The 27,864-nt window shown below is 41.2% G+C and overlaps 2 protein-coding genes across 4 annotated transcripts in view; one reads left to right on the top strand and one right to left on the bottom strand.

Moving 5' to 3' along the window:
* The window catches only part of UBE2N (ubiquitin conjugating enzyme E2 N), a 29,388-nt gene extending 16,408 nt beyond the window's left edge, over positions 1 to 12,980 (bottom strand). Inside the window, exon 1 of the mRNA XM_037513877.2 lies at positions 12,780 to 12,980. Coding sequence (XP_037369774.1) covers positions 12,780 to 12,809 — 30 coding nt within the window. The 5' untranslated portion in view covers positions 12,810 to 12,980. The remainder of the gene's footprint in view (positions 1 to 12,779) is intronic.
* Positions 12,981 to 22,202: 9,222 nt separating this feature from the next.
* The window catches only part of MRPL42 (mitochondrial ribosomal protein L42), a 73,187-nt gene continuing 67,525 nt past the window's right edge, over positions 22,203 to 27,864 (top strand). For 2 of the 3 annotated variants that reach the window (XM_054696137.1, XM_037513875.2), the window contains exons 1-2: positions 22,204 to 22,274; positions 23,734 to 23,829. In XM_054696137.1, coding sequence (XP_054552112.1) covers positions 23,760 to 23,829 — 70 coding nt within the window. In that variant the 5' untranslated portion in view covers positions 22,204 to 22,274; positions 23,734 to 23,759. Of the gene's footprint in view, positions 22,275 to 23,733; positions 23,830 to 27,864 lie in introns of all 3 variants that reach the window. The other variant, XM_054696136.1, reaches the window with a different exon arrangement.

The raw sequence follows: 27,864 nt of genomic DNA, 5'->3' as shown, positions 1-27,864 counted from the left end.
GGACTGGGTTTCTGGCCGTCAGGGTCTGTTGCAACGTGGTACAGGAAAATTTGCTGATACAATGTCTACAGTGAAGGAGGATGACACTAAGAGTCCTCCAAAACCTTTGTTCATGGACCCATTATGACTAATCTAATATTATCAATCAAACAGTAGAAAACAAAAGGCTGTTATACGTGTAAACCATGAGAACAAGTATATATGTGTATTTGACCTTGTCAAAAGCACTTGACCCTTGAATAAGGGGCAGGGTAAGGTGGGCTGACATTCATAGAGTAGAAAATCCCCATAAAACACCAGGAATTGCTTTCAGGAACATTCACATTTTCATACCAAAATTCACAAATATTCAAATTACATATGGGGGCCTCCCTGGTGGCGCAGGGGGTTAAGCACCACACTATGAAGCAATCCTCAGACTCTGCAGCACGAGTTCGATCCCCAGTCTGCCAGGGAGCAACCCACATGGCACAGCAGACCTCTCCTGTCTCGCTGGCTGCTCCCCTCAGCAGTGAACTTCAGTCGATCTGCCTGTTCTGTTCCCCACTCTTTCTCTGGTGAATCCTCTCACCTCCCACATCTCTGGCCTATACCCCAGCTCTTGTATGCATAAATAAATAAATCTTAAAACACACACACACAAATTACATATGGTCCTCGGTTGACTGAATCCATGAATGCAAAACCGAGGTAGAAAAAAATCCATGTAGGGCCTCCCTGGTGGCGCAAGGGGTTAAGACCCAGCCTTATGAAGCTATCCGCAGCCACTGAAGCAAGAGTTCGATCCCTGGCCAGGGAGCTACTTACATGGCGCAGCAGACCTCTCCCGTCTCGCCTGCTATTCCCCTCAGCAGTGTATTTTAGTCAATCTGTCTGTTTTGTTCCCCACTCTGTCTCTAGTGAATCCTCTCACCTGCCACACCACTGGCCTGTACCCCAGCTCTTGTATGCATAAATAAATAAATCCTTTTAAAAAAAGAAAGAAAGAAAAGAAAAAAATCCATGTATACGTAGACTAGCTCAGTTTCTCAAAGGTTAATTGTATTTTATATTTTCCAATGTCTACAAAGAGCAAACTTATTTTTTCATAAGCTTTAAAAAAGAAGAAACTTCAAGAAAATTATGCTAAGTGAAGTATACAAGACATAGAAAGACACTTAAATATGCATTATCTCATGTGACTGTGGAATCTAAAAAATAGTCAAACTCACAATAAGAGTAGAAGGGTGATTACTAGTAGCTGGGAGGTAAAAGGAAAGGGAAAATACCGGTCAAAGGGTAGAAACTTTCAATTAAAAGGTGAATACATTCAAGAAACCCAATAATGTACAGCACGGTGATTACAGCTATTCACATGCTGACAAGTAAATCTCAAGCTTCTGACCACCTCAACAAAAAGTTAACTATGGGAAATGATGGTTGTTAGTACATTATACACTTTTAATATACGTAATTTTTATTTACCGAAATAATTTTTTTAGAAAGGAATTTTTCCACTGATTCATTAACAACGGGATCAACATTTGTTTCCCAGAGTGCCTTAACAGAATCCCAGAAAATAAAGTGACTCAAATTTTATTCCTTTTCATGGTACATCCAGAAATAGAGTTCCTAAACCGCAATCTACTTGCTATCAGGGATCTAAATAAGATGACGACAGTCAAGAATCAGTGAAGGTTCTCCCAAGGACACAGAGAAAACTAACCTAAGTAGCAGACTGCTGGGCAGTCACATGGGGATGGTCTCTCACGGTCAATGGTATAACTGAGAGGCTGGGAAACACATCATTTTCACTGGTAAACAGTATCAGTTTCAGAGGTTGTACAGGAGAGGGGATTCAAGGAAGGAGGTGTCAATGAAATATCCAAGATGAAAAGGTCAGGTTTTTAAAAAACCTCGTATGCCCAATTAAGTAGTTTGAACTCCATTCGGTATACAGTGGAGTCACATAAGACCACATCTGTGTTTTTAGAATAATGTGGTCATGTGGGAAACGGTGGGAAAGAGAATGCATATAAAAACCATGAAGACAGGGAGACGCATTCTGAGATTATCACCCAAAAAATCTAGGCGGGTAAGAGCCACCACGACAAAGGTTATTGGGAAGAGGGAAGACAGGAATGAGTTAGGAAAAGAGTCATTTCTAGAGGAGAACCTGGTTATTAACAAACTGAAGGTGCATGAGGGCACTGGGGAGGAGGTGCCGGAAGACATTTCAGGCAACTCAGTTAACGCTGATGTGCTTGGTGTTAGTTAAAAGAAGAAACACTACAAGAGCTGATGTAAATGACTACATTCCACTGTTTAAAAAAAGGCTGATCTTAAATGCAAGACACCTAAGTGGAGATGAAAGGCAGGCAACCAGAGAGAGCTGAAATCAACTGCTAGATTTCGGAATTCCTGATCAATACGGACTGAATATGTTATGTGAATAAATGTGTTTAGAAAAATACACAGTGACAAGAGGACCAAGGTCTGGGCCCAAGGAGAACATGAATTTTAAAAATATCATAGCAGATAGAATATAGATGTTTGTATCAGTTACACTGGAAAGCATATTCCAGAATACTGCTACTACTCACATCAGCACTTTTTTTTTTTTAATTACCTAAGAGTCAGTTTAAAAGCCAAAAGGAAAAATCAGTTCAAGGATTATATGATTAAAACTTCTTGTTTTAAATTCTGCCTAGAGGGATCATATAATCAACCTTTAAAAATGAGAAATAAATGAGGCCCAAGGAAAGTGATTTGGCAAAGGTTAACAAAGTTTCTCAATCCTTTAGATAAAAGTCAAGGTTGATTCCTACCAACTATTCACCAGAATTGGTTCAAATTTCTCATAGTGTTCAGCAATCAAATTTTATTTTTAAAGATTTACTATTTCTGACAATTAAAAAAAAATTTACAAGACTGAAACGTATTTCTTAAATGGTCTAAAGCAGTGCAAGTTTCAAAAGTGACTAGCTTTATGGGAAGCAATACAGATTATTAACCAGTTAAAACTTCCACTTTGTTTCATTTGGCATTTTCATTTCTCAAAAGCATTTACTTAAACAACTTCAAATGAAATGTTAAATGGGAACAAAGCACTGACACATGCTACAGTATAGATGAACCTTGAATACATGTTAAATAAGACACAATAAGTCATATGATTTCATTGATATGAGGTGTCCTGAGTAGGTGAATATCCATAAAGACAGCAAGGAATTAAGTGGATGCCAGGGATTTGAGGGAGCAGGGGTGAAGAGTGACTGTTAATGGGTAGTTTCTTTTCTGAGATGATAAAAATGTTCTGGAATCAGCGGTGATGGTTGCACAAAGTTGTACTCTACCTTTTTTAAAAAAGATTTATTTATGCATACAAGAAATGGGGTGTAGGCCAGAGGTACAGGGAGTGAGAGGATTCACCAGAGAGAGTAGGGAGCAGAACACGCAGATCCACTGAAATACACTGCTGAGGGGAGCAGCAGGCGAAACAGGAGAGGTCCGATGCACCTTGTGGGTCAGCTCCCTGGTGGGGATAGAACTCACGCTGCAGTGGCTGATGATAGATTCATAGTGCTGATAATTTAATCCCTGCACCATCAGGGAGGCCCCAACAAATCGTACATTTTTAAAGGGGAGATTTTATGATACATGAATTATATTTCAAAAAAAAATATTTAGGTTTCCCTTCCACATTTGCTAAGACTTTCAAATTGTATCTATAAATTGAAGACTGGAATAACAAAACAAAGAGAAGGGGAAACTGTCTATAACTTGTTTTTACATGTATTTAGTATAATAATTGAATTTCTACTAACAAATACATATATACATGAACTACACTTCTGAAAAAAAAAGTTTCAAATTAATAGACTACGTCTGCAGTATTTATGGCCCAGCAAAGAAGTGCTGACTCACGGAGTGGTCTCGCCCTGCTCCAGCATCTTCCTCGTTCCATAAGTCTAACCTGCAATGACTGACATTCCTCTCTCCGACCCCATTCTTCTACTTATCTCCTTCAAAGTTCAGCTCAGATGTCTCCCCTCGAAAATTCTTTCCCTAAACCAATCTTGAGAGTTTCCCCACCAAGACTGTCCTATCTTTGGTGTTTCCACTGGATACTGTTTTCTACACAAGGCGCTGGTTGTTAGGATTTTACTTGTATCCTCGACATTCCATGTGCCTTTGCACTGAAGTCAAGTACACCCAAAGGCAGTATTTCCACAATGTGCACACTAAAATCATCTGGAGATGGTAAAAAAATTTTTTTAGAAAGTTGGGATTAACAATTGTTAAACTGTCAGATGTATAAACACTCCAGATAATTGTGGTGCACAACTGTTCACAAAAATATCTTCTAGTTGCTACCTCTCTCAGGCAACACATGACTAGCCCTCCCAATTAAAATGGAAGGAGAGGCAGCAGAACTCTGTCTTGCCCACTACAGAATAAATCTGTATGTTCTATTCTCCAAAATAAAAAAATTACATGGAAGGAGGTTCTCATAAGAAATAAGCATGGTTTGACCAAGTATTCACAGATCTCTAATCACAGTAGCAGGAACGGAAGAGCTTGCCACACTTGTAATTTAAACTCTACCTGAACAAAGATGACAAAAGCAACAACAAAAACTGGGTGGACAGTGTTTTTGTTTTGTTTTGATGTTACTTAAAGGAAATGGCTTTTTTACAAGTAAAGGTAAGAAACTTCAAGCTACATAGCTGTAAATCACTGTGACTTCAACTATGAAAAGAAATGACTGCTTGGTGGTTGGTTTGTTTGTTTTTCTTTAAAGCCAAACCAAGAATTATAACATGGGCAGGTCTAAGAGTCACATTGGAAAAGCACTTTCCTTCTGTTCAAATGGGAGAATATTAAGTCAGGTACAGATATCCTCCTCGAATAAAAACCACAAAATTCAACTTCATATATAAATGAATGGAAGACTAAATCTACTTTGTGGCTTACAGAATTTTTTAAAGTATTGTTTAAAATTAACAGAGAGATTATAGTCTCATGCAGTGACACCTCGAATGTATTGTGCTGTTAATAACTAAGAAAAAGAGAAATAGCTAATCATCAATCCCTTCTACCAGAACTCCAAATTTCCCCAATTCAGAGACCCAGGTGAGCAGAAGAGCTGTATGCCACCCCAGATCAGAGGCATTCCATTTTAGAGCAAACTATATTACTAAATAGGGACTCACTTGTGCAAAAACTTCTAATTAAACTACAATAAGGAGAACTGAGAAAACAAAACAAGAAAGTTAAGTATTTACTCCACAAACGAACCTGTTTCCACTTCTTTGTCCAAATGATGAAACACAAAATACATGCACAGTCAGCTATTATATAGGACAGGTATGTCCTGGGTGAATGTCATCTACAGTGCCCTCCGTCCAGAGAATCACACTGCCTGGGTTTATAACAGCTCCACCAACTACTTAATCCCTCCGTGCAAGGATTAAGGAAAATACTAATATCCACATCACAGGATTGCTGCTAGAATTAAGCAAATCAGCACATGTAACAAGCTTAAAACACTAACTTGTACATAGTAAGTGCACAATAAGATGCCATATTCAGGTAATAGGAACTGTATAAAAATTGTATGATAATTAAAAATACACCTGAAGAATGGTTGCCACATCATATTGTGGTAAATTATGATTCAGAGACTAAGCCTGGATTTAACAATGCAAAATTTAACAGTGTTTTATTTGAACAACAGTTCTTGATGCCAACTCTCTGAATTTAAAATTAACCGCAGTCCTTGACAGAACACTAGTAATAAAAGATACTATCCATCCATCTCACTGGATTTCCAGAATAGGTGCTACTTTTCTCTCCTCTTACAGCTTTCATACCTGCTATTCCATTTGTCCCAATTCCAATGTCCATCTTTTAAGTTTAAAATAATTTCCTTCAACACATACCTTTCCTTCATCCTTGGTCTATGGTAAATCCCACACAACTCTTCTTTCATAGCACATCTCAATGCACTTTCCTCTTTTACTACTATGTTTTCCATATCAGGTTGCACGTGGCTTAGCCCTTAATATTTACCACGTATTCAATAAATGTCCATTTAATTGAATGGAAAAAAATGTCGTGAATGTTTAATAGAAAGAATGTTATAGAAGACTGAAAGTTGGTCTTGGGCTCTTATCAGCATAACTAACTCACTTTTGCCTATGCCACACAGTAAGGTGGTGAAGGAGATGAAGATGTAATCTCAACTATCCTTAAGGGTCATGAATAATATGATAGCATTTAAAGGAGTTTGAAAATCTGAAGATGGAAAAAACCAATTAAAAGGCAAAACATGTCAACGCTAGATTTCTGAAACCAATGTCTAAAAATACTTTATATTTATTATAACTGAAATCCTATTTAGAAACCTCTGAGTTACAGGCCAATTTAGAACTATAAAACTTTCTATTCCTAAGTGCCCTTGGGGGATTTTACAATAGTTACATCCAGGATTGTAACAAATATAAAGTGTCTGAATGGTGTGGTGTAGCTCTTGAAAGACTGGATAAAGAATTCTTTCTGTTGATTCTCTGAGGGCTCTTAACCAGTTATCCAGCTCTTCCAACCACACAATAATGGTTTCTGCCCCCAGACCCACAAGGACCACAGTTCTTACTCTTGCGTTCTCAGACTACAGTGATGCTACTACATCCCTCTAATCTACAAATTAAAGATGACTGTATTTAACCAAAAAAAAAAAAAAAAAAAAATACACTTCACTTGGTAAGCATTTTAAAAGTTGCTAAGATTTTGGCTGGAATTAACTGATTCCCTATTAGTCCATCTAATCCACATATCTATGATGTCCCTAATGTACTATATTTGCAAAGAAAATTTCAACCATATAAAAATATTACCAGTTCAACTCACTTTTCATACAAAAAAATTATTTCTTGATATAACATTACTACATATGCTATGCCTTTCAGATACCTTTTGCTTTTAGAAAGCAAAATTATGTAACACAGTGATTAATCACCTACATCAGAACTTAAGGAGCAGAATTGTAACATTTAAAGCCCCAAGTTGGATGCTCATCAATATGTTTCTACAATTTATTACTATAAGTGCATATGCAATCATACCTCATAACAGATTTAAATGTATGTTCAGAATCCATACTACTTGAATCTGCTAAGTTATTTTTAAAATCCATCTACACAATATGGGGGAAAGGCAAAGGTACTGAGTTACAAGTCAGAAATTTTAATAACCCAACTTCTTTGAACTATGGTCTCATCAGAGGAGGAAATGATGGTGTTTCCAAAGAGTAGAACTCTATGGCTGTAAGTGGTAACAAGTGTGGAAAAGACTCAGGTATTCACAAAGCAAATGAATATCATTATCACCTAGCATGGGGGATACTCAGAAAGTGCTGGGTAATTTGATAAAAGTTTCTATTTTGTGAGTCAATCAATCTAGACTGGACAAAATGGCTGACACAGGAACTTTAAAAAATAACACTACACTCACTGCTATTTTTAACTTACTTTCAATTATGCCCACACTTCAAAATCAAAACATTAGGTAGCATATTAAACAGTATCTTTATAGCATCAAAGTTTAATCACCTCTCAAAGCAATCCAGGGATTCTTATCCCAGAATCCATAGACAGGAAGGGAATTTACAAATAAGCTACATCAAGAACCTGAATACCCAGAAGTCATAAACAAAAATTATGGCTTACTGTCCTAGGAAAGTGAGAAAATTGTTGAATCGGAACAAACAAAAGAGTTAAGAACCACATTATTGCCAGTCAAATTTTTACTATAGAAGCTCATCTGTTTCCTAAGGATGTTTTAAATGAAAGCCATAACAAGTTCATCTTCATCATGGGCGTTTTCATACCTTTTTTCAAAAAATAGGGGAAAAAATCATTAGTCAAAGATTTTCAGCACCTAAAAATGGGCCAATTTTCTGAATCACTTTTCTTCCTAAAAACTAGCTTATCTGCAGATCATGTCTTTTAAGACTTCCCATCTGTATCTTTCCCTTTTCCTTAATAAAAATGCCATGCTCTGATGAGGGGGAAAAACACTACCTTATCTATTAGAATACATTAAATGAGTGACTTTCAAATAATGATAGGGAAAAAGTGGTATCTGTATTTTTAATAATCAAAATTATTAAAGTGAAAAATAAATAACTCAAGTTTCAATGCAAAGTCAGATCATGTCATGTTATAAGAATTTAAAGTTAAGCCTTTCCAAATAGAAAAATAAATTTAGGAAAAAGTGGTAAAATTCTCATCTTAGCATATTGGTCTGCTAGGTTTTAATCAAGTAAGTCAATTCCTTTGGTAAGTGCTGTGTGATAAGGCTTTATTTTATTGTTTTCATTATTAATTTTGAGAAGGCAAAGCAATTATCACTGTCAATGTAACATATAAAGCCGAAATAAATTTATTTTGACCAGTGCCACAGTTACCCATATCATTATATTTGTTCCCAAAATAGCTGCTGCTTCTTTATTACAGAGGATTAGGGAGGACCTCCTATTTTAGATTCTTTTTACCTAGGTGACTTTAAGCTCTAATTGCTCAGTCACTTTCAGACACTAGTTCTGGCCTAGGAAAGAGAGAAAAAGGAAAAATCTGGACTGCACAGATTCAGTATAACTTGCACATGTATACTACCATATATATATATATATATATATATATATGTGACTATTCATTACAGCATTGTTTATATAGCAAAATGGTGGGAGCAATCTAAGTCATCAATAAGCAACTAGTTAAATTAAGGTCTACCACAGGTTCCACAAGACAGACCTTTCTAAAAAAAATGAGCCACCCGAAAGATATACTGGATGAGTGGGGTGGGGGAATCACAGTATTTGCATGGAGAAGAAAGGAATAGGCCTAACATACACGCACCAGTCTCTGGCTTTTCTGGAAGGATACTCTATAGAAATAATGGTTGTCGGGGGAAGGGAACTGGAATGCAGAAGGAGAGATGAGTCTTAATTTTCTTCTTTTTTTAAAGATTTATTTATTTATTTTTGTACAAGAACTGGGGTACAGGCCAGATGCGAGGGAGGGTGAGAGGATTCACCACAGACAGAGCGGGGAACAGAACAGGCAGACTGACGAAATACACTGAGGGGAGCAGCGGGGGCGCACCATGTGGGACCCTCGCCAGCGGGCCAGGATCAAACGGGTGCTGCAGAGGCTGTGAACAGCTTCACAGCGTGGTGCTCAACCGCCTGTGCCACCAGGGGAGGCCCTTCTTTTTTTAAAAAGATTTATTTTTATACAAGAGCTGGGGTACAGGCCAGAGGCGTGGGAGGGTGAGAGGATTCACCAGAGACAGAGTGGGGAAAAGAACAGGCAGACAACCGAAATACACTGCTGAGGGGAGCAGTGGGCACGACAAGAGAGGTCTGCTGCGCCCTGTAGGAGTCTCGCCTGGCCAGCCGGGATCGAACCCCCTCTACAGAGGCTGTGGGCAGCGTCACACCACTGTGCTCAACCCGCTGCGCCACCAGGGAGGCCCATTAATTTTCTTTATGTAAGCTTTAAAATCTTTCAAAGGTTTTCCTCCTCACCTATAAAATTGATTTGGTTTTTAGTGAATTTATGGGTAGAATTTAGACTAACTTCCATCTCAGACATGGGTTCAAAATGACTCTACAGGGCAAAAACAAAGTGAAGATATGACATAGAATAACTAACTCTCCTAAAGCTTTCTTCCAAAGCGCATTCATTCATTCAATCAATATTTCAGTACCTACTATGCATTCTAGGAATTAGAACAATGTCCAAGTAGTCCAAAAGTCCTTGCCTTCATGGAACTTTAGTGAGAGAAGAGATAAACAGTAAATAATACACTTTGAGTAGTGATAAGTCCTATATAAAAATGCAAGGAACGTGGAGAAAAAGAGAAACTATGGGGGCCAAGGAAAGGTAAATTTGTGTTTTAGGAAAGTTAAGACAGACTCTGAGAATACATGTGAGCCAAAAACTGAACAATAAGCCAAAGCAAGTAATCCTATACACAGCAGGAAGCCCTATGGCTGGAATAAGGTTAGTCTCTTATAGGTTACAGCAAGAAGAGCAGGAGCTGACCTCTAGGGTAGGGAGATCCCAGGTCTTGCAGCTAAAGGAGAAAAGGTCAAAATTTTATCCTAAGTGTAAAGGAGAACTTTGCACAGTTCTGTGCAGGGGAGTGATATGATCTACATCATATCAAACCCATAACACTGCTGCTGCTATTAGTTTCCTTCTAAGCAGGACAGTGGGACTGGCAATAAATGATGGAATGGAACAATGGTTGGGGCACAGGGGGGAGGCAAGGATATGTCTGATTCTTATCTGGTTATCTTTTAAGTCAAGTCTACAGAATTTGCTACCGGATTGTACATAATTACCTGAATGGGACAGCTAGTTGAATACTAAGTCTTAAAAATCATTTTATGCTACTATAATTCTTTCCAGTTCACTGGCATGGTTACATACACGTCATTTTCATGACAAGAGACAGGGAAAGGTCACACTGAGTCAAGATCCAAGTTCTGCCTCTTGCCAATTTTAAGACCCTAGGAATAGGAAAGTAGTTTGGTGGGGTTTTAGATCATAAAACATATTTTCTATTTCACGAGCTTACTGTAGGCCTCTAATGTTGAAGATTTTGCAATGTAAATGATGACCATTTAGAGGCAAAACCATATCAATAGTTGCTTAATGAAGGATACGTTCCCATCACTCAGCACAGTAGAGTCAGTTACCAAGACATTCCACACAGAACTTGCACTGTGGTTGACAGAGAAGAGACTCACTTCATTTTCACTTGTTATGGAAAAACCTAAATGATACAAAAGCAGGGACACTAGAAAAAAACAATCTTCTCATTCCTAGAGACTGAAATAGGTCTTTTAGGCTATAAATGGCGTTAAAGTAAAACCACCTAACTTTCTACAGATAAAACCCAAATCAAGGCACTGTTGATTACAGAGATGCTATCGAGATACTGTCAAGTTCTGTGAGTTACCACTATATTAGTTTAAATGATAAAAAGTAAACACTTAGTGTAAACTAAATTACTGTTCGCCATATGAATTGTGTTATGAGGACTTCAATTTATTGCCCTCTATCATTTCTGTAAGTTTATAAACAAGGTTCCACAAGGAATTGGTCACCCAAGGCTTTCATATTACTGCAGAGTATCCCAGAATCAAGAAAAAAAGTTAAAAATCTTCGTTTACTGCGTATTTAGACTTATCTCGATTATCAATTTGTAGTTATGTTGATAACCTAAGAGTAAATAAAAATTTGTGGCTACCTGATGACCAGCTCCTTTCATCCACCCCTCATTTTCAAATGGGACCTCAATAAACATGACCATCCAGGCCACATGACTGCATCATAACAAAACCACACTGTAAGGCTGCCTTCCAAGGCCTTTAGCCTTAGAATCTGAGACAAACCCATAACACCAATTTCACACTGTGAACTTTCATATTAGAGACTCCAGCGCACAATGAAAACCTGGTCCACTTTTCTAATTTCTAAGAATTTCTACCTCATGAAACGCCTTATTCCTCTAAATCCAGCACCTTTAGGTAAGTGACACCTCCCGTTTCATACTTATTTAATAGCAACTGTATAAAAGCAAAATACATCATCCTCCAACAAGTCTTCCACTTAGCATGCATCTCCATCAAAACTTCAGAACTTGATTAACTACACGTGCATCAGCTTATAGCAAACAAAACGATGCTGCAATTTAATGACTTCAACTCGCATATTGAGCAACAGCGGTTCCACTTATTTCCTTCACTAAAACTGACAAAAACCCTCAAGGTTTTGAGGGGGGGAGGGGTGTGGACTGCAACAAACTTCACATCGGAGCAGTTTAAAAAAATTAAGTTTTTTCCTGAGTTCCATATGTACCCGCCAAAGTATTCATAGCCAGAGGACGGTTTAATAATTAAAGCGCACAAAATCTAGAGGCAAAAAGATTTCACAAGACACCCCATACCTGCGCCCTCCCACCCTCGTCGGGTGCTAAACTATTTCCTTCCAACAGAAACTGTTCCGAAAGAGTTTACCGACCAGAGTTAAAATCACTTCGCGCAGATAACAAGCGGAAGCGTCTTTATCGGAGGTCGCGGAAGCGGGCGCAGCGGGGCGCGGAGCCCCCCACGTTCCTGCGCCCCCCACGTCCCTGCACCCCGGGCCCAGGGGCTGAAGCTGCCCCGGCAGCCGCAGGGCTCGCGGCCCTCCCGGGCCCCAGGGCCCCGCCCGGCTTCACCCTCCCGGTTCATTCATTCTGATCGCAGGGCTGTCGCACCCCCGCGCTCCCGCCGGGGCCAAGAAGGGGGGCTCCGGGGTGCAGGGGCCGCGTCCGGCCACTACCCCGGGCCGGGGACGGAGTCGCCCCGCGATTCCCGCGCGCCCGCGGCCTTCGCCCGAGGGTGGTCGGCGAGGCCGCCTTGGCCCGCGCCCAAGACCAGAGCCCGCAGCCCCGCAGCCCCGACCCCGCCACAGAACGCAGGCCAGGCCCGCCCGCGCGCCGGGCGGCCGCCGCGAAGCCCCGGGTCCCCGCCGCCCGGCTGCCCCGCCGCGGCCGGAAGTCTCCCCGGCGCCCCCTCCCCAGCGCCCGACTTCCCTCGCCGCGGCGGCCAGACCCTCTCCGCGCCGCCTCGGGCCTCCCAGCGCGGGCCGCGGGGGAGGAGGAAGCGAGAGGCCGCGCCGCCCGGGCCGCCGGCCGGGCCGGAGCAGAGCGGGGAGCGGGAGGCCGGCCTGGGCGGTTACCTTGATGATCCTGCGGGGCAGCCCGGCCATCTTGTCAGATCCCGAGTTCGGCCTGTGGTCTGGTCTCCGGCTCCGCTCGCCTCACGCACGAGTGGAAGTCCCGGGCTCCACTTCCGGGGGACGTTGCCGCGCCCGCCGCTGCTGCTGCTGCCGCGGAGGCCCCTCGGGAAATGTAGTCCCTGCTCGGGCGCGGGCGGGCTTCCCTCGGACCTGGCCCCCTCCCCCGCGCTCCCCGCCCCAGCCCCGCTCAGGGGTGGCGGAAGTGACGCGCCGCGGCGGGGCAGGGACTTGGGGGAGGTGGCGCGGGGCGGCGCGGGGCGACGGGGGGCTCCGGCGCCCGTGGCCGAGCCTGCCGCGCGAGGGAGGGACCGGGCGACCGGCCGGCGCCCCGCGGGCCCCTTATGGGCGCCACGCCCGCGCCGGTGGGCGACGTAACAGAGGCCCAGGCGCCGACGCGGCCCGTTCGTGTGTTGCGGCGGGCGTTCGCTCTGCTTGACCGCGTTGCGCGCGGCCTGGGCGCGGCAGCGAACGGCCTCGGCGGGTGAACGCGCCGGCTTCTTCCTCTGAGGGAAGGGAGGACGGAGACTCGGTAGCAAAACTCCTGACTGGGGGTCTCGAAAGTTACCCCGGAAAGCACTAGCCTGAGAGTTGCCATGTTTAAATTTCCCTTGAATCGGGCCTTTGACACACCCCACAGACCCCGAGAAACTCAAGAACTTGTAGCATGTTGGGCGCGAGGGAAAAGAATGACTTTTGAGGGCTCCCTGGTGGCGCAAGGGGTGAAGAAGCACCGCACGAGGAAGCAATCTGAAGCCTGCAGCACGAGTTTGATCCCAGGCCCGCCAAGGAGATACCCACATGGCGCAGCAGACTTCTTCTGTCTTGCCCGCTGCTCCCCTCAACAGTGTATTTCAGTCAGTCTACTTCTGCTCCCCACTCTGTCTCTGGTGAATCCTCTCACCACCACCACCACCCCATCTCTGGCCTGTACCCCAGCTCTTGTATGCATAAATGAAGAAATCTTTTAAAAAAAAAAAAAGTGACTTTTGAAAGTCAGAACCTAGTAGTTAAGACACAGAGTTGCTAGCTGGAGGATTGACCTAAGAAAGAACTAGGGAGTCCAGAATGATCCTTGAAAGAAAAATTACCCTACCTTATCCTACCTGAAGGAGGATTACAGTGAGGATGCGCAAAAGTGAGGTTGTTGGGGGAGCTTTACATGACATCCTGATGCTTGACTGCTGTGGGATAGGCTTCTTGCAGATACTGTTTTACTTCGTTTTCACATTCATCATAGAAAGGTTTTAGCCTCCACTTTACGAATGAGACTTTTTTCAAAGTTGTGTGGAAGTGGAACTGTTTTGTCCTCAGGTAGTTCTGCCAAAACATGGACCCCTTAACTGCTTAACCACAGTGTTTCCTATGTGGTGAATTGAACGAAGGTGTTCCATGTGCTAGGTTAGTGGGTGAGATTACAAAGAGGTTGACACCCTTCCAGGAAGTCTAGTGAAAAATGGAGACAATTAATTGCAATCCAGTGTGTTACGCACTATCATAGATTCTTATAATGTGCTTTTGAGGGAAGAGGCATAAATAGCTTAAGTCAGAGAAGGTTTTCTAAAAGAGAAGTGGAGTCCTAAAGAATGAGTAAAACTAACTCTTCAAGGAAGAACACACCAGGCATAGGAAATAGCATTGAGCTATAAAAGAAAAAGAGCATTAAAGAAAAAGAAACTACATGGGACTCCCTGGTGGTGCAGGGGTTAAAGATGCGCTATCCAACTATCACCGCTGACCACTGCAGCAAGAGTTCCACCCACATGGCACAGCAGACCTCTCCTGCCTCCACAGTTGCTCCCCTCAGCAATGTATTTCAGTAGATCCACCTATTCTGCCCCCTACTCTGTCTCTGGTGAATCCTTTCACCCTACACATGCCCTCCTCTGGCTTACACCCCAGTTCTTGTATGCATAAATAAATCTTTAAAAAAAAAAAAAGAAAGAAATAGAAACTATGAGAGCAAGAAACCTACTAAGCACAATTAAAAAAGTGTTCTGGGCACAGTGCTAAATGATTACATGGGTTATCGCGGTATAATTATAAAGTATATAGGGTAAACTCTTATAACCAGTCCTTTTTTAGATGAGAAACCAACCTTAGCATAAATAATGAGAACTTAAAATAACCAGAAATCTGAAATGAGTGGTTGATGACTAGAAAAATCTGAGAAAGTAAATGACATTGGACAGGGATACTTTCAGAATATTTTAGAGAGGGCCCAAGGATATTCACTCTTATAGGAAGGCGGAATGTGACAATTGGTTAGAAGAATACTGGTCAAGTTATCTAATATTGCATAACAAACCAGTTCAAACTTAGTGCTTAACATAATAAGTCATTTATTTAGCTTTTTAACCTGCAATTTTGACAGGAAGCACTCTGCTTCATGCTATGTCAGCCTGAGCAGCTTGACTGAGGCCAAATCAACTTCAAAGATGGTTCACATAGTTGACAAGTTGGTATTGTTAATTCCTCTGCAAGTGGGCATCCCTGGGGCAGCTTGGGCTTCCTTGCTGCATGGTGCCTGGGTTCCAAGAGTGAATGTTCTAGCAAGCAAAAGCTTAATCCCCTCTTTTGACTTAGCCTTGAAAATCAATTGGCCACTAGTCACAAAAAGCCCTCCTAGTGACAAAAGTAGGAGTCCTGGACTCCACCTCTTGAATATCAGGATTCAAGAAACTTGCAGAGTATGTATGATGAAAGGTATGATTGTGCTAACTTTGGAAAACACAAAGTATTACAGGTATATTAGTCCAATTATGCTTACAAGTCACCTGCTTTAGAATCACGTCTCGGGCTGAGTAAAGTAAGGATTCCTAAACCCTTCCCTCAGAGATTCTAATTTTCTAGGTCTCCAAGGCCTGAGAATCTGCATTTTAAACATAATGGATAATTTTGTTGCATCATAAAATTTGAAAATCATTTGAATAATTAAGAACAAAAATGTATTTTAAAAAGTTACTGTGTGTCTTTGTTATAGGAGCTTCTTGGGTGTCTGGCTTCTACTTACTCAGAAGGCAAAACTCAAGAGACAAGGTTGGTGAAAAGACACCAGGTTTAATCAGGTGCAAGCAAATATGAGGACATGGCAGACTACTGTCCAAAAGGCCATTTCCCTTCACTGAGGAAAAGCCAGGACTTTTATAGGGGAGAACTAAAGATGGGAGAGGCAAAAGGGTGTGCAACAGCAGGATTTCAGAGGAATAGGTAGGGTTTTCCAGCAACTGCATTCACACCACTTTTTCTTCCAAGTTTGGTCTTGACCAGATCTGTCAAGATGCCAGTGGGCATACTTTTTACCACCGTCATGAGGTTGTGGCTTAAGCCTTGTCTTACTTTCAACATCATCTTAGTTTTTCAGCTGGGTTTTACCTGGTTTTCTGGTTTTGTCCGCAAGAAAAGATAAACAGGAGCAGAGCAAGGAGAAGCAGGACAAGACAAAGAATTTATGGTTACCAGGCCGCCGCAATTCCCTCCTCTGTCTCCATCCTCCTGGCTCATTCTTGGTAGGCAATAGGCAGATGTCCGTCTTCTGGAACTACTTCCAGCTGAATAGGAAAAGGTCTGGGGACCTAGAGAGGAGCAAAATCTTCCCCTGGTTAACTTGAGACATAGTCATGTCACAGGGTTATAATCCCATTCTTTATTCCTTTGAATTCAAATTATTTGGAAGTTTTAATGACTTCAGTCTTTCAGAGATAAGGAGGAACTAAATAACTCAGTAGAGAAGGGTGATAGGTCAAAAGAAACATAGTTAACGGTAACCAGAGACTGAGAAAGGGTCTCATTCATCCAAACCAATAAAAACACTGTTTATAACAGGAGCCTAGTGGCTGGGTGCCATTTTTTTCAGGTGCCTTGCCTCTGGGTAGCCCCCTTTTTCTCTGCATTTTCAATTCCTAGGGAGCCTTGGAGCTCAGCTCAAGGTTGTTGTTGTTGTTACTCCTCTGTAAATACAAGTCTCAAAGAGAAAGACAAGTTTTTCCCCCCTTATGGATGCTTTAAGACCTGAAAGCAATTTATCCATTTGGCCTGGATTACACCTTCTTTTGGTTCTTTATCAGATGGGTAGCTAATGTCAGGCAGATGGCAGGTGAGGACTCTGGAGCTTTAATTTAGATTTGGAAACTTGTGATATACTTGACTTGTCTGTTGTTTATTTTCTTCACTGTGTGGTTATTTTCAAGCTTCAATGATATATATATTAATTATTTAGAACACTATATAGCAGTTAGCAAGGGTTATTATTTTTGTAACCTTGATAGAACCAGACATAGCTCTCGTTAGGAAACCAAAATTTTAAAAATTGACAATTTAACTTTTAGCAAAGATTGGTTAACCAGTATGAAATTCTCAGAATAGTAACACATTAAATTATACATTTCATGTCTCTTCTAGTTGTTTGTTTTTATTTTTTCATCCTTTCCCCCCTTGTGAACAGCTCATACTATACTCATCTGGAAAATAAAACCTGAACTTCTGATTCACCCTAAGTCTTGTAGAACAGGATATATTCTAGAAGGACAGGTTGTTACAAGGCTGAGACAAGGCTTATTCTCAAGTTAGAAAGCTAGTTAAGAATTCTACTTACTCTACCCATAAAATATGGAGCCACAAAACTAATTGAATCCTTTCCTTCAGGGAGGAGTATTAGGCAGTTGGAGGACAAAAAATAAAGGAAGAGTTTTTACTCCATAATCTTGTATCTATTGGATTTTGAGCTGTATAAATGTTATCTATTCAAAACATAAAATAAGAATCCAAGGCCTCCCTGGTGGCACAAGGGTTTAAGTCTCAGCACTATGAAGCTATCCACAGCAACTGCAGCATGAGTTCGATCCCCAGCCAGAGAGGTGACCCACGTGGCGCAGCAGACCTCTCTTGTCTCGCCCACTGCTCCCCTCAGCAGAGCATTTCAGTAAATCTGCCTTTTCTGTCCCCACTCTGTCTCTTGTAAATCCTTTCACTCACTGCACTTCTGGCCTGTACCCAGTTCTTGTATGCATACATGAATAAATCTTTAAGCAAAATATAAAATATGAATTCAATTTGCTAATTTCAACAGTCTAAGAAACATTCAAAGTTCTTTAAATGCTGTCCAAGAATGATGTCACATACTCAAAACTCAGCAAAAAGTTGTTGGTCCTTGCTATTGAAAAAATTATTATAGTGACCAGATAGCTCCACTAAGCTGAACAGTGAGTGCAAGGCACTCACAGAAGTCTGACCTAATTAATCTTTGGCTCTTCATCAAGCTCTTATTCATGTTTTTTTCCAGTATCTGTTCCTTCTGGAACTCAAGCTGCAGTGCCTTTGCATTATGATATATGGAAAGAACAAGCAAAATCATGTTGGAGAAATTAGAGGATGCCTGTTCTGTGAGAAACTTCCACTTCTCAGAACACTATTTAATTGCCTCCTTCTCCTTCTCCACCCCCACACCCAAATATTTCAGGTTTGCTACTTTGGTGCTATAACGGCAAATGCATAAGTATGATTTATCTTGTGGCTACCATCTTAGGACATTTGTTAATTCCTCCAAGTCAGGGCTCTCCTCCATCTTTGCCACCCTGTATCAGTGGGGCCTACCATATTGTCTGCTAGATTAGTGCTCTCAAATATTTTTGTCAGGGGAATGAATCGGTGACCACAGGCTGGAATAAGCACCTGTTTGTGGATGGTCTGGCCCAATTCACTCCATACATGAGTGTTTCCAGAAAACACAGTATGTTTATATTCATCCCTAAACTTTTCATCTTGACTTCTTGGAGAGCAACAGAGCTTTTCTACAAAATGTCTTTGCAGAGATAAAACAGAGTAAGTCAGTTTGAAAAAGGTGTATCAGTCATCTTTAATAAGGGCCCTGTTTCAATTCATGAGCAACACTCATCAGACAGAAGTATTTGTTTGCAAGTACCCTTATTGTTTTTTAGAGCCTAGGAAAACTGTTTCGTGGGCGATCAAGACAGAGGTATCTGTGCAAAGAGGGTTCATGAACACTGACTCAGGGAGGAAGTGGGTGGAGGAGGAAGAAAAGGCTGTACACTGATTTTAAAAAGAAAGCAAAAACGCCTGCTGTCTCATATTCATGTCTTCAACAGAAATAGCTGAGTATGTACAAACTTTGCCAACACAACCCCAGCCGTAAGTAGATCTGAGTACGATCATCCAGGGCCAAAGAACACTCTCTCCAGGTAGAAGACTTTGGAAAAGATGAAGCCCAAGGGAATTTGAGTGGTAAGGTTTACTTTGTTTCATGATTTATGCTTTCCAAGGCATTTTGGAATCTTATCGCTCCCTTAAGTGCATATACCACTCCACTGAGTGGTTCTGGACAGCCCTCATTGACTCCACGCTGTTTCTATGAAGGTAAAGGAGGGGGCATTCTTTTCACTGGACCATTTCCCAATGGAAGCAGGATTCCAGCAGATGGTGACTCAGGACATTTGGCAAGATGCCTGGCTGGAACAGGAACTCTGGAAGCCAGGCTCTTCTCTCTGCCTCCGTGTGCCACCCTTACAGGTTCCCAAGAGAACTGATTGCATTCCATGTCCTCCGCCTCCAATTGCTGTGACTCTGCCTGTGATTGCTCACTTGACCTACTCAGCCTAAAGGGTTTCCCCATTTCTTTCCATCTGGGCACCCCACCCAGAACTCTTTTCATTCCACTCCCATCATCTTGCTTCTTCCCCCACCATCAGCTGTGTAGCTCAAGTCCTGTTGATTTCTCATATGCCTCTTAGTTGTGTCACTTGGTTTCTGTAGACAACTGTCCACCTGGTTCTGGCACTAGTAGGAATGTTTTGAAAACTTTGTTTTTCTGCTGAGTATGATGATTTGACATCCAGCATACTCTAGAGCAAAGTTTTCAAAACTCATTTCAGAGGCTACTTAACATACAGGGTCAACCCCCAACCTCACCCCACATCCACTCACCATCAACATATTGTGAGTTCAAGTCTCATGCCTGTGTCTTTAAGAAATAAGTCCCTAAGGACCATTGAAGGGCCCAAAGCTTGAGAGTTGCTTTTCCATATTATCTAATCTGCTTGATTGACTGAAAAACACTGCCAATGGGATCAGCGGGTGAGACAGGAGAGGGCGGCGAGCCATGTGGGTTAGCTCCCTGGCCGGAGCTCGAACTTGTGCTGCAGTGGCTGCAGATAGCTTCATAGTGCTGACACTTAACCCTTTGCACCACAAGGGAGGCCCTCCTCTTATTTTCTCATTCCAAACCACTTGATATATTTTTTTAACCTACTGCTTACTTCCCATCACAACTTGCCAAAGTCAACCTCAGACAACAGTCTGACAATTTTATTGCTACTTTGAGTAGCCTATGATGGATCCCATCCACACTCTCTAACACCATCATTTTCACAACTTATTGCCTTTTCAGTCACTTCTTGTTGCTTTTTAACCCTTGGTTCCCTACTTTGTCTGCCTGTTGGTCACTCTCTCTCATCCAGGAAGTCTTCACCATCCTCTGGGAAGTTTTCTCTGTATTTCCCAAAACATCCTATACATTATGTTCTAACAAATGTTCACAGTAATGATCTGTTTATCTATTGGCCTCACCACATGTGTCCCCCTCTAAGGCATGGAGTACCATGTTCTTTGCTGTGTGTTCACTCATAACATAATGCCTAGCACCTATTCCCTCTTTCCTGTCTTCCTGCCTTCACTCATTGTCTGCCTATTATATGCCAGATCCACAATAGGAGCTGGCTTTTAAATATGAGCAAGGTAGGATGTCTGATCTTGAACTTACTTTCTAATAAGGGAAACATACATTTAAACAAATGTATATAATTTGATGTGATAAATTCTGTAGGTGTGTGGAAGATACCGTGAAGAGTATAAGATACAGGAAAGGCTTCGCACAATTATTCAATTTAATGATTGACTTCTACACATCAAGCACCATACTAGATTCTGCTGGTAAAAACTGAAGCAAAATCAGACATTGAATCATCCTCAAGAAGAGTGGATAGAAACATTAATAAAATTATTGTAAATGAGGAATGTTATTTTAGTCAGGTTTCCTGGTTGCAGGCCTAGAAACTGAGATTAACTTAAAAGGAAAAGGAATTTTTTTTGGGGGGGGGGGCTGTTCATCTGATCACAGGAAAGGCTACCCACCAGGCTCTGAACACAGAAGGATGCTGACATTCAGGAGCTGGGCACTGAAGGGAGCCAGGAACTCACCTTCCAGGTATTCTAGACCTACTGGACCTACTGTCTTGGATGTCTGTAGCTATCTAAAGCATTTCATTCAATAACTATTGAAGGCCTATAATAAAAACAAGCACAGTTCCAGATGTTGAGTTTGTGTCAAGAATATAGTATGGTAGATACTTGTTCCCTGCTCCTGCGGAGCTTGCCTCTTAGTGTAAAAAAGCAACACATTTGTACATTAACCAAGGAAACGAATGAAAATATAATGTCGTGTAATGGAAAATGTTATGAAGAAAAATAAAGAAGGGCATTGAGAGACTATTTTAATGATGTAATCCTCTCTGAGATGATAGTTGATATTTGCTCAAGACCTGTAAAAAGTAAGGCAGTGATCACAACAGGTGAGAGAAAAGTATTGATGACAACTAGAAGAGAGTGCAACAGCCCTGAGACCTTTTCTTTCCCATAAGATAGTAAGTCAAGGTCTCCAATTTTGCAAATTCTCCCTTCTATAATGAGTAGCCAACGCAGTTCTGGGAATGCAACGCCCGGCTTTCCGGTTGGAGGGCATCCACACTTCCCCATTTCTAACATCAAATCCACCCCCACACCCTTCAGTGCTTCTCTGAAATGCCTCTATCCTTAATAAAACTTAACTCACCCACGGAGGGAGAGATCGGGAGTTCTTCTATTTTTAATTTAATTTAATTTTAAAAAAGATTTATTTATGTATACAAGAGCTGGGATACAGGCCAGAGACGCATGGGGTGAGAGGATTTACAAGAGACACAGTGGGGAACAGAACAGGCAGAATGACTGAAATACACTGCTGAGGGGAGCAGCGGGCGAGTCAGGAGAGGTCTGCTGCGCCATGTGGGTATCTCCCTGGTGGGGGCTCGAACTCGTGCTGCAGTGACCGCGGATAGCTTCATAGTGCGTTGCTTAACCCCTTGCGCCACCAGGGAGGCCCTCTTCTATTTTTTAGTATAAAATTAAAATGCATTTGCTACTTTCTAAGCTTGTGTGCGCGAGGCAGTGATTTTGTTACGCAGTAACGCGGCAAAGTTGCAGCGGAGAGCAGAAACTAAACACCCCAGTGCATAGACTACACCCTCACGGCCGCGCTGCACCCTGGGCTCTTCCCCGAGGAGACTACATTTCCCAGGGTGCCTCCCGGGCCCGGAAGGCGCGTAGAGAGGCGTCTCGGAGCACCCGGATTGGGGCAAGATGGCGGCCTCGTGGTGACCAGCTGTCAAGGTAACCGCTACCCTCTCTTCCTCCGGTCAGGGAGTCCTTAGAAGTTGGGTTGGCGCAGAAGGTTTATCGGCAGGTGTTAAGGTTATGTATTTGTCCTTCGCGCCCGGAGAAATCCGCTGGTGTCCAACTGAAGGGCGGGCGCCTGGCCGCACGCTTCCTTTGGGACTCGTCGTGCTCCGGCCAGACGCCCAGTAGAGCTTAACGGAGCTTGTGGTTCAGAGACCGCTCTTGGTGGGTCTTTCAGGTCTCCCCATGGTTATTAGATTGGTGCTTCTGGTACCAGGTTCCTCAACCTCAGGCCCTCCGAAGCTCGCCACAGCTTTTGCTTCAAGGTTGAATTCCAGGCCAAGGGACTTAACCCTCCGAAATTCTCTCCCAGGAGTGCATAATGTTTTGTTCCTGAGCTTGTGGTCAGAAGGCATGGGCTTGTGTTCCACCCTTGCTGTCTATTAGTGGACAAGTAAATCGTTTGACTTCCCCGAGCATTTTGTGAATGACTGGCTCTGAAGTTATTGGAAGCAAGTCTTTGAAATTTTGTACTTTGCTTTCATCATGAATGAAAGATACCTCACATTGTTAATATGAAAGTAAAATGAAGTGGTAGTGAAAGCATCTTGGAAAGTTAAAAACCTAAAAGTTATATAAGATGGTAAAATTTTATTTGGGACTTACGAGTGTTTGTATGTAGTCCTCTAAATTTGTATTTAATAGACCAAGAATGACCTTGTTTAATGTTTGTTTAATCAGAAACAGAATGTACTTCTAGTGAAGTACATTGGAAAGATTTGTTTCCAGTGGAAAGATTTGTTTGGTATCTGGGAGCTTGTACACAGACATATTAACATGGAAGGTTACTCTGTGTACTATATGTGTGCCTAACAATTTCTAAGGGTAGTTATATATTTACTGAGTACTCTTTTTTTTTTTTAAGATTTATTTATTTATGCATACAAGAGCTGGGGTATAGGCCAGAGATGCGGGGGATGAGAGGATCCACCAGAGACAGAGTGGGGAGCAGAACAGGCTGATGGACCGAAGTACACTGCCAGGGGAGCAGCAGGCGAAGCAGAAGAGGTCTGCTGCGCCATGTGGGGTATCTCTCCAGCCAGGGATCAAACTTGTGCTACAGTGGCTGCAGCAAGCCTCACAGGTTGTGTCTTAACCCCTTGTGCCACCAGGGAGGCCCTGAGTGAGTACTCTAGGTGCAAAGAACTGCGCTAGGTGCTGAGAAGTTTGCATTTAAGAGAAATGGTAAAGGACCTGGTGGTAATCTTGTATGTTGACGATGGGGCTGGCTCTTTGTCCTATATTGCATGAAAATGGAAAGTTGTTTAAAAGTCTTACTTATGTGACTGTAGTTCTAGGTAAGAATTCCTATCGTGTTCTTTTAATATTCAATATATTGTGTCATTTTAACTTACCAGAGGTATCATTTTTTGTTTCTTTATCTCTTAAGCAGGGATGAAAATAGGTTCTTGATTCACCATGGCACTAGCAGCAGTAAAATGGGCCATATCAAACAGAACTATTTTGAAACATTTATTTCCAATTCAAAGTAAGTGGGGTTTTTTTTAAATGTTTATAAGACTTAAGTTTTTCAAATATTATAGAAGTACATGTCTATTATAGAAAATGTAAAGCATTTCATTATTGTATATACTTAATAGCAAGAATGTTCGCAGTTATGGAAAGGAGAGAAAACTACACTGTCTATCAAGAAAATGAATAAATTTGATACATTTTTACTATGACTTTCACAGCTATTACCAACATGCAAAGATCTTCACATTGAAGGTGGTAAAAAGCATGTCACAGCACAGTATCTATTGTAAGATTCCATTTATGCATTTAAAAGATGATCAACCGTGTGTGTGTGTGTGTGTGTGTGTGTGTGTGTGTGTGTGTATTTATATGTATAAATATAGGGTAGGTGGTATGGATCAAACAGTTTATTTGTGTAGACTAACTGGGATTTAGCTGAGAGCAGGTGTGTGATAATGAACTTTCTCTGCTTGTGACCTTAATCTCTTCCTTCGTGTTTCCTGTTTATCCATTTGTAATTGAATGTTTGTTTAAGGGGGAAAGTGTTTGAAGACTAAAGTAAAGAATATAAGTGAAAGTATTTTCTAAGAGAAGAAGAGATTGCTAAGAGACTTTAGATATAAACAAGAAATCAGAGTGAAAATAAACTATAGTCAGCTTTTGATTATCTAGGAGCATTTTTGTTGAGACTTAGGAGAGATACCCCTGCTGCTTATCTTCCGCTTTGCCTTGGCAGGAACCCAACCCAAAGACTGATGGGAAATCAGACTTAATCAGCATTTACCTAGTCTGTGTCCTGAAACAACCATTAGTTCTCCCTCAAGTTAATTTGAAAATCCGTTAATCTGTCCCTGGATAAGTAAAAATTGTCTATATGTACTTTACCTTGAAATTGCAAATTTTACAGTGTCTTATTTTGTTTTCTTCAGTGATTCCCATATATGAGAGGTTATAAATAAATTTTTTTAAAAAGATTTATTTATTTGTGCATACAAGAACTGGGGTATAGGTCAGAGGTCTCAGGGTTGGAGAGGATTCAACAGAGATATAGAGTGGGGAGCAGAACAGGCAAATGTACTGAAATTCCCTGCTGAGGCATGCATTGAAGGAGACAAAAGAAGTCTCTTGCATCATGTGTGTTATCCCCCTGACTGAGGATTGAACTCATGTTGCAGTGGCTGGTGATAGCTTGATAGTGCTGTGTCTTTAACCCCTGTGCCACCAGGGAGGCCCTAAATAAATGTTTATTGAAATGATCTGAGTGAATTATAGTTTTCAAACTATCTAGTTAACTAAGGATTAATTTAGATTATCCCAGAAAATTATTATATTATCACATGATCACTTAATTCTCCTAACTACCTAACTTCTTGCATTCTGACGTCCCTTATTCTTTTATTTAGTCAGTCCTCTCATTGAAGGCAAAGCATTATTGTTATTTTTAATGAAAAAGGAGGACATGATTAGAGGCAAATTAAAACCATGATTAAGTGAAAGAGTTCATTGAGCAAAAATAAAAAGGCCTATATTCCAGAAGAGGCATTTAAAACTTTCCATATAGTCAACTTAGCATTGTAGAACATTGTGGTTTTTTAAGCATATTAAACCATTTGATATTTATAACTTTGATTAATATATGTGGTAAGCCATGTGGTATTATTTCTTTCTGAAGATGAAAGAACTTGAGTTCTCAGGCTCTTAGAAACTTACCCAAAGTAGCAAATCTGGTAAATGAGAGCTGTGATCAGAACCTGATGCTCTGCATGTTAATTAGTCCAATATACTTTCTCTTGTACCTCCTTTCATGTAGTAACTTAAAATACTGAGCATTTGAAAGTTAAGTGGGACTATCAGCTTTTATAGATCTTATCAAAATGCAATTATATATATATACACACACATACGTACATACATAAAACTTACAGGCTGTACATATATAGATATGTTACAAGAGTAGCTTACTAGTTACGGAGAGCTAACTGCTTTGAAATTCTTTTTGGCAGATTGAATTGCCTTGGATTGATCGATGTTAACTTTGGCAACAGTCCTAATTGCAGATACACTTTAGAGATATTGAAGATTTGGTTCCATACCGCCGCAGTAAAGCGACTATTGCAAATAAAGCGAGTCATGTAAAAGTTATGCTTGGAAGTTGCTGAAGGTTGGGGGCTATGGCAGTTTCTGAAAATAAGACCACAATGAAGTTTGACACATCGACTAACTCTTTCATGAAATTTTTTCTGTAGCGTGTGATGTTTGATAGCATTTTTACTCATAGTAGAATTTTCAAAATCAGTCAGTGCTCTGAAACGCTGCTGCTGCTGCTTTATCAGCTAAAGTTATATAATATTCTAAATCTTTTCTTATAATTTCAGCAGTGTTGACAGCATCTTCATTAGGAGCAGGTTCTATTTCAGGAAATGACTTTCATTGCTCATCCATAAGAAGCAACTCCTTACCAGAGGTTTATCATAAACTTACAGCAATTCATTCACATTTGCATGCTCCACTTCTAATTCTATTCTCTTGCTGTTTCTACTACCTCTGCAATTACTTCCTCTACTTAAGTCTTGAATCCTTAAAGGTATATCCGTGATGGTTGGAATCAACTTTTTCCAACCTTGTGTTAATGTTGATATTTTGACTCCTTCCATGAATCATGTGTGATCTTAATGGAATCTTGAATGGTGAATCCTTTCCAGAAGATTTTTAATTGATTGTGCCCAGATCCATCAGGGGAACCTCTATTTTATGGCAGCTATAACCTTACAAATTCTATTTCTTTTAAAGACTTATTTATATAAGAACCATTGTACAGGCCAGATTCATGGGAGGGTGAGAGGATTCACCAGAGACAGAGCGGGGAACAGAACAGGCAGACTGACGAAATACATTGCTGAGGGGAGCAGCGGGTGCGACAGGAAAGGTCTGCCATGCCATGTGGGACCCTCGCCAGCCAGCTGGGATCGAGTCAGTGTTGCAGAGGCTGCGGACAGCTTCACAGCGTTGAGCTCAACTGCCTGCGCCATCAGGGGACTCCCACAAATTCTATTTCTTAAATAATAAGACTTGAAAGTGGAAGTTTACTCCTTGATCCATGGGCTGCAGGTTGAATATTGTGTTAGCAGGCATGAAAACAGCTTTAATCTATTTACACATCTCCATCAGAACTCCTTTGTGACCACATGCATTGTCCAGAAGCAGCAGTATTTTGAAAGGAATCTCTTTTTCTGTATAGTTGGTCCTAATAGTGGGCTTTAAATATTCAGGAAACCATGTTGTAAACAGATGAGCTGTCACTCAGACTTTGTTCCTTTTATAGAGCATGGACAGAGTAGATTTAGCATAATTCTTGAGGGCCCTAGGATTTTTGGAATATAAATAAGCGTTGAGTTCACCAGCTGCATCAGCTCCTAACAGTAGAGTCTGCCTGTTCTTTGAAGCCAGTCACTGACTTTTTTCTAATTATGACAGTTCTGGATGGCACCTTTATCCAATATAAGGCTATTATGTCTGCATTGAAAATCTCTTATTCAGTGTAGCTACCTTCATCAATTATCTTAACTAGATTTTTTGAATAACTCACTGCAGCTTCTACATTAGCACTTGCTGCTTCATCTTGCACTTTTATGTTGTGGAGGCCACTTCTTTCCTTAAACTTCAAGAACCAACCTCAAATTTTTCTTTAGCAGTTTCTTCTCCTTTCTCAGTCTATAGAATTGAAGAGAGTTACAGCCTTACTGTGGCTTAGGCTTCGGCTTAAGGTAATGTTCAGGCTAGTTTCATCTTCTATTCAAACCAATAACTTTTCCTCCAGATCAGCAATACAGCTTTCACTTTTTTATCATTTATGTGTTCATTGTAGTAGCACTTATAATTTCTTTCAAGAACGTTTCCCCTTTTGTTGTTATTTTTTTATTGTTTGTTTTATATTTTTCTTTTTTCAAGAACTTTTTCTTTGCATTTAAAACATGGTTAGCTGTTAGATGCAACAGGTCTAACTTTTCATCTATTTTGGCTCTTGACATGGCTTCCACACTACGCTTAA

This window comes from Talpa occidentalis, unplaced genomic scaffold, assembly GCF_014898055.3.
Source record: "Talpa occidentalis isolate TD23 unplaced genomic scaffold, MPIMG_talOcc4v2.1 talOcc4.16, whole genome shotgun sequence".
Classification (NCBI taxonomy): Eukaryota; Metazoa; Chordata; class Mammalia; order Eulipotyphla; family Talpidae; genus Talpa; species Talpa occidentalis.
This window is presented reverse-complemented; position numbering and strand designations above follow the sequence as displayed.